We start from the raw sequence: 14,604 nt of genomic DNA, 5'->3' as shown, positions 1-14,604 counted from the left end.
AAATTATTTTTGTTTTATGGCTTATATTCCACGTATTCATTTTTAAGTAATAATATAACAGGTAATATTACTAAATATTGTCAAATTTTCCAAACAACATTGAAAAACCCATTGATGTACTTTCGTGTTTTTTATTTCGACCTGATATATAAATCTAAATTTCAGTTATATTTTTATTGGGTTTTTACGAAGATTATATAGGTAAAAATATATTCAATGAATTTTAAAAACTTACCTAAATTCATTGAGAAACATTTGCATAACATTTTTTAAAATATACACCTTATAAATTTATGAGCTGTGAAAGTGAATAATTCTCCATTTAAATTAAAACTAACAGTAGTTCTGGAAAAAGTGAGTACAAAGAAATAAAACAATTAAAACTAAAACCTAAAAACTAAATTTTTCAATAGAACAGGTTCGCATTTGAATTGCAATGGCATCATCAACGACAAAAATTAATTTGAGATCGCAACAGCATAACATTTATTTGATTGAATATGTTATTCCGCAGCTGTTGTGATCAAAATTGCCGTCTAAAAAAGAAGTTCTTGGTGTATTTTTTTTTCACACTCGTACACTAAAATTGGAAGTGCGAAAAAGTACAACAATGGCTGCAAACGAAGTGCTCCTTTTCTGGAATAAAGCACGAATTCCGACCCGAGACAAGTCTTCGGTCATAAAGCAAATTCAGAAGCTGTACCAGAAATGGAGGAAATTGAACAACAGCTCAACAGGAGGAGGAACGTCGCATAAAGTAAAAGAGGATAAGTTTGACGAAGAATTAGACGATCTCTTCGATATTGCTCATGTTAATGCACTCACCACGATTAAAATAGAGGAGGATAAAAAGTTTTTGCTTGCACAGAGGAAAAAAGGCCGCCCAGGCAGCATGATTGGCATTGACATGGCTCTTGTAGGCATTGAAAAACGAAAATTGGAACGAGAAGAGGCAGATGAACGGCGATTACGAGCAACTACTAAAATTAATACCTTAGCAATGGGTACAGTGCAATTCACATCATCTACCGAATCGTCAGACAATGTTGGCGCTGGTGGAATGGAATTGGAAGTGGTCGCTCTACCGATCGTTTCTGCTTTGGATAAATGCATGATATCTGACCGAAATGCAGTGCATTTAATGGCTGCAGTAGCTGAAGGACTTGGTCACAACGTATCAAATTTGGTATTAAATCGCTCGCCAATTCGAAGATACCGTACTGCAAATCGACAAAAAATCGCTGATTTTGTAAAGGAGAACTTATATGTAAGGTTACTTTTCTTATACCAATTTAATTTCAATACTAATATAAATATTTTATTCCATTACAGTTGAAGGCAACAGCATTTCTTGTAGTGCACTGGGATGGCAAAATACTGGAAGACATTACAGGAATGAATAAGATTGATCGCCTTCCGGTTATTGTAACTAATGGCGAAATCGAACAAATATTAGGCGTTCCAAAACTAGATTGTGGAAAAGGCAAAAATATTGCAGCTGCCGTTTATCAACTACTGGTAGAATGGAACCTTTCGAAACGAGTTCAAGCCATGTCTTTTGACACGACATCATCAAACACCGGTGAATTTGCAGGAGCTGCAGTTTTACTTGAACAGTTATTAGAGAGAGATTTGATGCATCTTCCATGTAGACATCACATATATGAATTGGTGCTAAGAGCAGTGTTCGAAGAAAAAATTGGAAAAACTTTTGCTCCAGATGTTTCTCTGTTTCGCCGTTTCCAGCAGAATTGGGAAAAAATCAATCAGAATGCATTAGGAACTGGAGTGAGCGATGAGATCGTTTCTTCGAAATTAATTACTGCTCCAGATGACATCATTACTTTTAGCATGGTCCAACTACAGAAAAGACAACGTCGTAACGACTATAAGAACTATTGGAACTGGTTGTTTTATTCCTTGGAGGCGATTTTGGCGAATATAAGTTTAAAGAACTCATACCTATTCACCACGCACGATGGATGTCTAAAGCAATTTATTCACTGAAAATATTTATGTTCAGAGACAAATTTAAACTGGCAAAGTCACAATTGGATGGAATTCGAGATGTCTGTGTGTTTATTGTTCGTCTGTACGTGAAAGTCTGGTATCGCTGTACTGAAGCTGTCAAAGCGCCCAATCAGGACTTCAACTTTTTGAAAGCACTTCACTCATATGCAGACTTGGATAAGAATTTGTCAAAAGTAATGGTAACAAAGTTTATCAGACATTTGTGGTATCTCGCGGAGGAGGCTATAGCTCTCGCCTACTTTGATTCAGATGTTTCGTGTGACATAAAACGAAAAATGTTGGCAATTATGTGCATATATGATGGAAAAGAAATCCTTGAAGAAAAAGACAAGGAAGTTCAACTTGAAAAAGATGAAGAAACTAGAGAAGAAGATGATGATTGGGATGAAGATGATGAAGGACCTATCCGAAGCATGAAAAAAATTGCGGTTAATTTTGCAGAAGTAACTGAGCAATTTTTGTCGAATGAATTGAGCGCTTTCGTAACTGTGAAAACTATAAACTTTTTTCTACGCTTCAACTTGCCGCATGAATTTATACGATATCCGCCGGAAACGTGGCCAGTAGTATAAATATGGGGTTTCTGGCGTGATTTAGAGGAATTTTTTTCCTCTAAACTGGCAGTGAAGAGGAATATTGAAAAATTGTTATGAGGAATTTTTGGCAGAGAAGAGGAATATTGAAAATTTGATGACGAGGAATTGTTGGCAGAGAAAAAGGCAGCGAAAATTTGATGACGAGGAATTGTTGGCAGAGAAAAAGGCAGCGACAATTTGTAAATTTTTGTTTTCTTGCTTCAGGTAATTTGAGTAATGTATAAAAATGCTTTGTGTGTTGTATTGTGTGGAATTGATTTTGTTTTTTTATTTCATTAGTTTTGTTGTACTATTGTGTAGAGGCTTTTAATGCAGTTTTAATAGGAGTGTTTATTTTCTTTTAATTAGTCTGCATTAGGGTATACAATTTTTAATGGGATAATTTTTTTGTTTTTATTCACATTTAACATATTCATATCTAGAATACTTTTAAAATTAGTATATGGCTCAATATTTACACAACGAAAATATAACCACAAAAATTAAAAATCTCCTCAGTATAACATAAAATCTAAACAATTTTCATAGAAGCAAATATAACCACGAAAAATCTCTTTATTCAAATAAAAATTTAAATAACTATAACAGTGCTCACTAAGCCTTTAATTCACAAGTCTCCACTAAATATAACTTTAAAACGAAAATAAAATGTTAATAAAAGTCTTTACTCTAACCAAATTTTAAGAAAAAAATATGAATTACCTACTTAAAACAATATAAAATAAATCCCTACACCAGTTTTACAAATTTCAAACATTTTAATTTCAGAACAAGGTCTGAGATATAAAAATAAATTCACAAAATAAATATTTTAATCCAAATTTCATCCAAAATTTAAGAAACAATTACCAATTATTTAACTGCTACAAATCAATAATAAATTATATTCAAACTTAGTTTTCAGTCTTTATTTGGGAATTGAACTTTCAACCTCCTAATTGATAGATTAGCTCATTACCAAATAGCCTGTCGAGTCATCTCAACTATATAATAATAACTTAATAAAATTCTGGTTATTGAAATTACTTTTTAAATCCTAAACAACAATACTAGATGTATAACAAGGTCTCATTAAAAATAATTACATGTCTCCACTTATTATAACTCCACTAAAACATAATTTTAACAATCAATGAAATCCCCTATAAAGTAAATAAAATTATCAATTAATGAAATGAAGAATAATAAAAATAGATTAATAATTTTTAATTCAAAATCAAATAAAGATTTCAAAATACAAAAATATAAATTTTAATATTAAACTACCTCAAGAGCATTAATGATCGAAATAATAATAAGGATTCAAAAAGAATTTTCCAGAATTTTCAACACAACATCTATTATAAAATTCTCCACTCAAACCTAACTTTGTCAAACAAATTTTAATCTCACATTTCTAACACAATATTTTAGATTCAAAAAGCTAATTAAGCAGATAATAAAATTTATCATTTTTAAAACATAAAATTAAATCAACAACAACTTTAAGCACAACTTCAAAAATCCAATATTTTCAAAGTTTACATCAAGTCTACAAAAATAATATAGTCTACAAAATATTTCAAACTATAAATATTAAAAATTTCTACAATTGCATAACAACTAATGAATAATATATTCAATTCAAGTTTAAAAATTTTCTACTTTTTTACATTTCTAATTTTATAATTTTTTACTTATCTACTTTTTACTTTTTTACATTTTTACTTTTATAATTTTTTACATTTCTACTTTTATAATTTTTTGCTTTTCTACTTTTTACTTTTTTACATTTCTACTTTTATAATTTTTTACTTTTTACATTTTTACTTTTATAATTTTTTACATTTCTACTTTAATAATTTTTTGCTTTTCTACTTTTATAATTTTTACTTTTTTCTTTTCTACTTTTCTATTTTTTACATTTCTACTTTTTTTACTTTTTAACTTTTCTACTTTTATAATTTTTACTTTTCTACTTTTTACTTTTATAATTTTTTGCTTTTCTACTTTTTTTACATTTCTACTTTTATAATTTTTAGTTTTCTACTTTTTACTTTTATAATTTTTTACATTTCTACTTTTATAATTTTTTGCTTTTCTACTTTTATAATTTTTTACTTTTCTACTTTTTTTTTACATTTCTACTTTTATAATTTTTTGCTTCTCTACTTTTTTTACTTTTTACTTTTTTACATTTCTACTTTTATAATTTTTTGCTTCTCTACTTTTTTATTTTTCTACTTTTTACTTTTTTACATTTCTACTTTTATAATTTTTTGCTTTTTTCTACTTTTATAATTTTTACTTTTATAATTTTTTACATTTCTACTTTTATAATTTTTTTCTTTTCTACTTTTTACTTTTTTACATTTCTACTTTCACAATTTTTTGCTTTTCTACTTCTACTTTTATAATTTTTACTTTTATAATTTTTTACTTTTCTACTTTTTTTTACTTTTATAATTTTTTACATTTCTACTTTTATAATTTTTTGCTTTTCTACTTTTATAATTTTTTACTTTTCTACTTTTATAATTTTTTGCTTTTCTACTTTTTTTACATTTCTACTTTTCTAATTTTTACTTTTTTACATTTCTACTTTTATAATTTTTTGCTTTTCTACTTCTACTTTTATAATTTTTACTTTTTTACATTTTTACTTTTATAATTTCTACTTTTATAATTTTTTGCTTTTCTACTTTTTTTTACTTTTCTACTTTTATAATTTTTACTTTTCTACTTTTATAATTTTTTACATTTCTACTTTTATAATTTTTTACTTTTCTACCTTTTTACTATTCTACTTTTTTACATTTCTACTTTCATAATTTTTTGCTTTTCTACTTTTTTACTTTTATAATTTTTTACTTTTCTAGTTTTATAATTTTTAGTTTTTTCTTTTATACTTTTCTACTTTTTTACATTTCTACTTTCATAATTTTTTGCTTTTCTACTTTTTACTTTTTTTACATTTCTACTTTTATAATTTTTTACTTTTCTACTTTTTTACATTTATTTAATCATAATGAAATAATCCAGACACTTCGATTACATGAAAAATTAGGTTTTACATATAAAAACATGGGTTTTTATAATACATATTCCTTAACAATTTCTATATTACATATGTATGTACTTATTTGAATTGAAATAATTTTTTTATTTTAGAAAACTCGGTCAAGCCCGACCATATAATACCCTATACTAAGTAAATGACCAAAAAAATTGGTAAAATAATGGACCGATTTCAGCCAGTTTCAATAGGATTCGTCATTGGGTGAAAAAAATGCATTTACCAAATTTTATAGAAATATCTTCAAAATTGCGACCTGTACTTTGCGCACAAGGTTTACATGGATAGCCAGCCAGCCATGAAAACTGAATTCAATAAATGAATCAACAACACAAAGAGGGTCAACAACCCAACTCTGTAAAAATGCATTGAAAATTCGTTATCAGATACTATGTTCAAGGTTAAATTCGAAGAAATTTTTATTTTATTTTAAATATTAATGTGTTTTAAATTACAACTTAATACCGGCACGCGACAAACAAAAAAACTATGCATTCTATGGGAAAATACATTTTGCTTACGCCACAATTTAACATTTTTATAAATTCATTTATTTTTTTGTTTTTAAATAATTTGGGATTGCAAAAAAATTATGAAATGAAAACTGAATCACATAAGTGAAGTAACAACACAATGCGGGTCAATAACCAACATGGTGGAAATGCATTAAAGATTCATATTTGAAAATATGTTCAAGGTTAAATTCAACGGAAATGAAAAAATTTGTAAAAAAAAAACATAATTTTGCTTTCAAGAAGGCAAAACCAACAACAAAAACCAGTACATTCCCACGACAGCCGGTTCTACGCACCGGAATGACCCGAGCTTACTCGGCCAAGGGCTGTCAACCCAGCAACAACAACTTTACAATTTTTAATCACGGAGCTGCACCTTCCGGCATTGCTGCTCCGCATCCTACTGGTCCGTGCCGGAATTGAAGTAAATCCCGGACCATGGTTCTGCACGGTTTGCCAGAACCGACTGCACCACATGTCAACACAATTAAGGTGCAACTCTTGTTTGGGCTGGTGTCACCTTAGGAATTGTTCCGGACTAAATCATGAAAGGGAGTGGTCGGAGAATTACGTTGCCCCATGCTGCCAGCGACGTAGTTCATCGGCGTCTTCGGCATCATCCTACGCCACACCTCCACCCTCCCCACCGCAATCACAACAACAGCAGCAGCAACAACCATCGCCGCTCACACCATCGATTGCAGTCCGTAGACCTGGGTTGATATCCATATTGCAGTTCAACTGCAATGGCCTCCAAGGGAAAATATCTGAGATAACCAGATTTATGCGCCAACACAACATCGTGGTCGCTGCGGTCCAGGAGACAAAACTTACGAGTAATTCCAGTCTGCAAAGTTGCAACGGATACAACGTTCTCCGAAAAGACCGCACCAGAGGCAACGGTGGAGGCATCGCGTTTATTATACACAATACCGTGCAGTATAGGGCTCTTTCTCTCGATCTGAATTCTAGAGACCAATATCTTGAAGTTCAGGGTATTGCGGTCAGATCGGGATATACGGAGTTGGAGCTCTATAATGTCTACATTCCGCCAGTAGCCAGTTGTCCAACAGGCTACCATCCCGACATTAGGACCTTACTAGATGGTGATACTCGTTTGGTCCTAGGGGATTTTAACGCTCACCATCAGCTCTGGCACTCAAGTCTTGGGGAAGACCAGAGAGGAGCGTCACTGGCGGAACAGATTGACGAATCCACCTTCTGCACACTAAATGATGATGCCCCCACACGGATTATGGGTAATTGCGCAAGTTCGCCAGACATCACCATAGCGAGTCCTGGTCTGATTAACTGCACAACCTGGCGTGCAGTTATTTCTCTAGGATCAGACCATTTACCCATAATCGTTTGTCTGGATAGACCCAACGATTTCATCGTCTCTGAATGCCGAACTTACATCAACCAAAAGAAAGCAGACTGGCACGGCTTCAGAGAATTTACCGACCGCATCTTCAATGGTCTACCGATTCCCTCCAACGTACACAAAGCAGAGAGGAAGTTTCGCGAAACCATCACAGCAGCAGCCGCTCGCTTCATTCCCGCTGGTAGAATATCCGTAGTGCGACCGCACTTCCCAGCAGAAGCAGCGGGACTCGCAGATGAGCGTGATGACATCCGAAGTACCAACCCTGACGACCCTAGGATCGCCCAGCTGAACCGCGATATCAGCAGGTTGGTAAATGAGGACAAGCGAAACAAATGGTTGGATCATTTGAAGAACTGCAACTTAAGTTCTGGAGTTGGCAAGTTGTGGTCCACAGTTCGGTCTCTCTCCAATCCGACTAAGAAGGATGATAGGGTCGCGATTAAGTTTGCAGATACCACCATATCCGACCCTAAACGGTGCGCGCGAGCTTTTTGCCGACAATTCATTGAGCACCCCGAGAGAGACAAGGCGAAAAGAAGTATTGTCCGCAAACTACACGATCTTCCAGTCTCGGACACACCACAACTTTACACGCCAACTGAAGTTGCAGAAGCCATCAACACAGCTAAGCCTTCAAAGGCAATAGGACCTGATGGGATATCCATGCTGATGCTAAAACACCTAGGCGAGCGGGGAGTCGAGTACCTGACAATGGTTTTTAATTTGTCAGTGAGGAGCTTAACAATACCCGATGTCTGGAAAATGGGTCGAGTGATCCCATTGCTAAAACCTGGGAAAATCGCGAGTGAGGGACAATCGTACAGGCCGATTTCCCTCCTGTCACCTGTAGCGAAGACACTCGAAGCTCTTCTCCTCCCCCAGCTGACCCGTCAACTACCAGCTGCTCGTCACCAGCATGGATTCCGTAAAATGCACAGTACCACCACAGCATTATCCGCCATAGTCACTCAGATCTCACAGGGCTTAAACCAGCAGAGGCCTTGTGAACGAACTATCCTAGTGGCACTTGACCTGTCGAAAGCCTTCGACACTGTCAGTCACGCCACACTCTTCCAGGACATCCTGCAGTCCACAATGCCCAACAACACGAAGAGATGGATAGTGAACTATCTGAGTGGCAGGCAGTCGTTCGTGGAGTTTAGAGACAAATGCTCAAAACCCCGTAGAGTTAAACAAGGAGTCCCTCAGGGCGGGGTCCTGTCGCCGCTCCTGTTTAACTTCTACCTCTCTAAACTCCCAGTGCCCCCACAGGGCGTAGAGATAATCTCGTATGCGGACGACTGTACTATATTGGCAACAGGTCACAACGTTGATGAGCTTTGCGGTATGGTAAATGGTTATCTCAATGAAATCCACAATTTCTTCACTGCACGTAACCTGCAGTTATCACCAACGAAGTCATCAGCAACACTCTTCACCACCTGGACGAAGGAGGTAAAACTGAATTTAGGCATCATGGTCGACGGCGTACAAATTCCGACAGTGAACCACCCGAAAATCTTGGGTGTCACTTTTGATAGCCTTTTTACCTCCTCAGCACACGCCACTGCAATCACGCATAAACTGCGAAATAGGAACAAGGTCCTCAAAGCACTAGCCGGCAGTACTTGGGGTATGGACAAAGAAACCTTGCTTGCTACCTACAAAACGATTGGCCGGTCAGTGGTCAACTATGCTGCACCAGTGTGGTCGCCTTCGTTGAGTGATACCCAGTGGAGAAATATTCAAAGCTGTCAAAACGCAGCCTTAAGGACCGTCACAGGCTGCCTTCAAATAACCTCCGAACATCACATTCACGAGGAAACCAAGGTTCTACCGGTCAAGGAACACAACGTCATGTTGACGCAACAGTTCCTTCTGGGATGTCATCGGAGGAGTCATCCAAACTTCAACATCACACAGTTGGAATCTCCCCCGAGGCATGTCAGACAGGACCTTCGGAAATACGAGGAGAACATACAGAGGTATGTGCAGGATCCATTTGATCGCCGCTCGTTTATGACAGCTTTGAACGACATTCACAGAGACGCCATCAATTCCGCGGTAGCAGGATACCGTATGAATGTCGTACTTGGAGGTCGCCCACCACCGATAGCAGACGCCGAGAAGGTTCTGCCGCGTGGAACAAGAGTCGTTCTGGCACAACTTAGATCAGGATGGAGCAACAGGCTTAATGCCTTTTGGTCTCGCATAGACCGTGCCGTCCTTAACTTATGCCCAGCATGTGGTCAGGGTCCTCATGACACCCTCCACATATTTAACTGTTCAGCCAACCCTACTTCGCTCAGTCCAATGGATTTATGGACTCATCCTGTTGAAGTAGCTCAATTTCTTGGACTTGAACAACATGCAGAACCACCAGAACATCCAGATTGATTATTGTAAATTGTTCATGCTGCTACAACAACAACAAAAACCAGTAAATTTACCTGATTTTGTTTGAAAACAAGTATGTGAAATCTCATGATAATTACATGATTTGTAGATTATCGAGTCGATTTAAAAAAATCTAGTGTAAAAATAAATTATATTCAAATACACTAGATTTTTTAAAATCGACTCGATAATCTACAAATCATGTAATTATCATATTTCTATAAAATTTGGTAAATGCATTTTTTTCACCCAATGACGAATCCTATTGAAACTGGCTGAAATCGGTCCATTATTTACCTAGCCCCCACACAAATGTCCACCAGAAATTGGACTTTATCGATCATAAATGTTTAATTTTTATAGGTATCTACACAAATTTCTCTGCAAATAAGTTTTATATATACGGAAGTCATGTTACCCAATTTTTTTGGTCATTTACTTAGTGTAGGGTATTATATGGTCGGGCTTGACCGAGTTTTCTAAAATAAAAAAATTATTTCAATTCAAATAAGTACATACATATGTAATATAGAAATTGTTAAGCAATATGTATTATAAAAACCCATGTTTTTATATGTAAATTTATATGTAAAACCTAATTTTTCATGTAATCGAAGTGTCTGGATTATTTCATTATGATTAATGTGTTCTGAAATGTAAAAAAGTAGAAAAGCAAAAAATTATAAAAGTAAAAATGTAAAAAAGTAGAAAAGTAAAAAATTATAAAAGTAGAAATGTAAAAAAAGTAAAAAGTAGAAAAGCAAAAAATTATAAAAGTAGAAAAGCAAAAAATTATGAAAGTAGAAATGTAAAAAAGTAGAAAAGTATAAAAGAAAAAACTAAAAATTATAAAACTAGAAAAGTAAAAAATTATAAAAGTAAAAAAGTAGAAAAGCAAAAAATTATGAAAGTAGAAATGTAAAAAAGTAGAATAGTAAAAAGGTAGAAAAGTAAAAAATTATAAAAGTAGAAATGTAAAAAATTATAAAAGTAAAAAAGTAAAAATTATAAAAGTAGAAATAGAAAAGTAAAAAAAAGTAGAAAAACAAAAAATTATAAAAGTAGAAATGTAAAAAAGTAGAAAAGTAAAAAATTATAAAAGTAGAAATTATAAAAGTAAAAATGTAAAAAGTAGAAAAGTAAAAATTATAAAAGTAGAAAAGCAAAAAATTATAAAAGTAGAAATGTAAAAAAGTAAAAATTAGAAAAGTAGAAATGTAAAAAAGTAGAAAAGCAAAAAATTATAAAAGTAGAAAAGTAAAAAAAAGTAGAAAAGTAAAAAATTATAAAAGTAGAAAAGTAGAAAAGCAAAAAATTATAAAAGTAGAAATGTAAAAAATTATAAAAGTAAAAAAGTAAAAATTATAAAAGTAGAAAAGTAAAAAAAGTAGAAAAGCAAATAATTGTGAAAGTAAAAATGTAAAAAAGTAAAAAGTAGAAAAGAAAAAAAGTAGAAAAGTAAAAAATTATAAAAGTAGAAATGTAAAAAATTATAAAAGTAAAAATTATAAAAGTAGAAAAGTAAAAAAAAGTAGAAAAGCAAAAAATTATAAAAGTAGAAATGTAAAAAAGTAAAAAGTAGAAAAATAAAAAAAAGTAGAGAAGCAAAAAATTATAAAAGTAGAAATGTAAAAAAGTAAAAAGTAGAGAAGCAAAAAATTATAAAAGTAGAAATGTAAAAAAAAAGTAAAAAATTATAAAAGTAAAAAAGTAGAAAAGCAAAAAATTATAAAAGTAGAAATATAAAAAATTATAAAAGTAAAAAGTATAAAACTAAAAATTATAAAAGTAGAAATGTAAAAAAAGTAGAAAAGCAAAAAATTATAAAAGTAAAAAGTAGAAAAGTAAAAATTATAAAAGTAGAAATGGAAAAAAGTAAAAATGTAGAAAAGTAAAAATTATAAAAGTAGAAAAGTAAAAAAGTAAAAAAGTAGAAATGTAAAAAATAGAAAAGTAGAAAAGAAAAAAGTAAAAATTATAAAAGTAAAAAAAGTAGAAAAGCAAAAAATTATTAAAGTAGAAATGTAAAAAATTATAAAAGTAAAAATGTAAAAAGTAAAAAATTATAAAAGTAGAAATGTAAAAAAGTAAAAAGTAGAAAAGCAAAAAATTATAAAAGTAGAAATGTAAAAAATTATAAAAGTAAAAATGTAAAAAAGTAAAAAGTAGATAAGTAAAAAATTATAAAATTAGAAATGTAAAAAAGTAGAAAATTTTTAAACTTGAATTGAATATATTATTCATTAGTTGTTATGCAATTGTAGAAATTTTTAATATTTATAGTTTGAAATATTTTGTAGACCATATTATTTTTGTAGACTTGATGTAAACTTTGAAAATATTGGATTTTTGAAGTTGTGGTTAAAGTTGTTGTTGATTTAATTTTATGTTTTAAAAATGATAAATTTTATTATCTGCTTAATTAGCTTTTTGAATCTAAAATATTGTGTTAGAAATGTGAGATTAAAATTTGTTTGACAAAGTTAGGTTTGAGTGGAGAATTTTATAATAGATGTTGTGTTGAAAATTCTGGAAAATTCTTTTTGAATCCTTATTATTATTTCGATCATTAATGCTCTTGAGGTAGTTTAATATTAAAATTTATATTTTTGTATTTTGAAATCTTTATTTGATTTTGAATTAAAAATTATTAATCTATTTTTATTATTCTTCATTTCATTAATTGATAATTTTATTTACTTTATAGGGGATTTCATTGATTGTTAAAATTATGTTTTAGTGGAGTTATAATAAGTGGAGACTTGTAATTATTTTTAATGAGACCTTGTTATACATCTAGTATTGTTGTTTAGGATTTAAAAAGTAATTTCAATAACCAGAATTTTATTAAGTTATTATTATATAGTTGAGATGACTCGACAGGCTATTTGGTAATGAGCTAATCTATCAATTAGGAGGTTGAAAGTTCAATTCCCAAATAAAGACTGAAAACTAAGTTTGAATATAATTTATTATTGATTTGTAGCAGTTAAATAATTGGTAATTGTTTCTTAAATTTTGGATGAAATTTGGATTAAAATATTTATTTTGTGAATTTATTTTTATATCTCAGACCTTGTTCTGAAATTAAAATGTTTGAAATTTGTAAAACTGGTGTAGGGATTTATTTCATATTGTTTTAAGTAGGTAATTCATATTTTTTTCTTAAAATTTGGTTAGAGTAAAGACTTTTATTAACATTTTATTTTCGTTTTAAAGTTATATTTAGTGGAGACTTGTGAATTAAAGGCTTAGTGAGACCTGTTATAGTTATTTAAATTTTTATTTGAATAAAGAGATTTTTCGTGGTTATATTTGCTTCTATGAAAATTGTTTAGATTTTATGTTATACTGAGGAGATTTTTAATTTTTGTGGTTATATTTGCCATTATGATGTACAATTTAAGTGGCGTATGCTTTAAAATTCTATTTTCATTTTGTAATTTCAAATTGAGAAGAATGTTAATTTACGTTCGTTGTGTAAATATTGAGACATATACTAATTTTAAAAGTATTCTAGATATGAATATGTTAAATGTGAATAAAAACAAAAAAATTATCCCATTAAAAATTGTATACCCTAATGCAGACTAATTAAAAGAAAATAAACACTCCTATTAAAACTGCATTAAAAGCCTCTACACAATAGTACAACAAAACTAATGAAATAAAAAAACAAAATCAATTCCACACAATACAACACACAAAGCATTTTTATACATTACTCAAATTACCTGAAGCAAGAAAACAAAAATTTACAAATTGTCGCTGCCTTTTTCTCTGCCAACAATTCCTCGTCATCAAATTTTCGCTGCCTTTTTCTCTGCCAAAAATTCCTCATAACAATTTTTCAATATTCCTCTTCACTGCCAGTTTAGAGGAAAAAAATTCCTCTAAATCACGCCAGAAACCCCATATTTATACTACTGGCCACGTTTCCGGCGGATATCGTATAAATTCATGCGGCAAGTTGAAGCGTAGAAAAAAGTTTATAGTTTTCACAGTTACGAAAGCGCTCAATTCATTCGACAAAAATTGCTCAGTTACTTCTGCAAAATTAACCGCAATTTTTTTCATGCTTCGGATAGGTCCTTCATCATCTTCATCCCAATCATCATCTTCTTCTCTAGTTTCTTCATCTTTTTCAAGTTGAACTTCCTTGTCTTTTTCTTCAAGGATTTCTTTTCCATCATATATGCACATAATTGACAACATTTTTCGTTTTATGTCACACGAAACATCTGAATCAAAGTAGGCGAGAGCTATAGCCTCCTCCGCGAGATACCACAAATGTCTGATAAACTTTGTTACCATTACTTTTGACAAATTCTTATCCAAGTCTGCATATGAGTGAAGTGCTTTCAAAAAGTTGAAGTCCTGATTGGGCGCTTTGACAGCTTCAGTACAGCGATACCAGACTTTCACGTACAGACGAACAATAAACACACAGACATCTCGAATTCCATCCAATTGTGACTTTGCCAGTTTAAATTTGTCTCTGAACATAAATATTTTCAGTGAATAAATTGCTTTAGACATCCATCGTGCGTGGTGAATAGGTATGAGTTCTTTAAACTTATATTCGCCAAAATCGCCTCCAAGGAATAAAACAACCAGTTCCAA

General features: G+C 31.5%; 1 protein-coding gene across 1 annotated transcript; it reads left to right on the top strand.

Moving 5' to 3' along the window:
- Positions 1-610: 610 nt before the first annotated feature.
- On the top strand, positions 611-9,981 carry LOC135950682 (uncharacterized). The gene is made up of 4 exons (XM_065500213.1): positions 611-1,267; positions 1,333-1,910; positions 2,024-2,513; positions 6,568-9,981. Exons 1-4 carry the CDS (start codon positions 611-613, stop codon positions 9,979-9,981), a joined length of 5,139 nt encoding a protein of 1,712 aa, XP_065356285.1.
- The last annotated feature ends 4,623 nt before the right edge of the window (positions 9,982-14,604 follow it).

Source organism: Calliphora vicina, chromosome 2, assembly GCF_958450345.1.
Source record: "Calliphora vicina chromosome 2, idCalVici1.1, whole genome shotgun sequence".
NCBI lineage: Eukaryota > Metazoa > Arthropoda > Insecta > Diptera > Calliphoridae > Calliphora > Calliphora vicina.
This window is presented reverse-complemented; position numbering and strand designations above follow the sequence as displayed.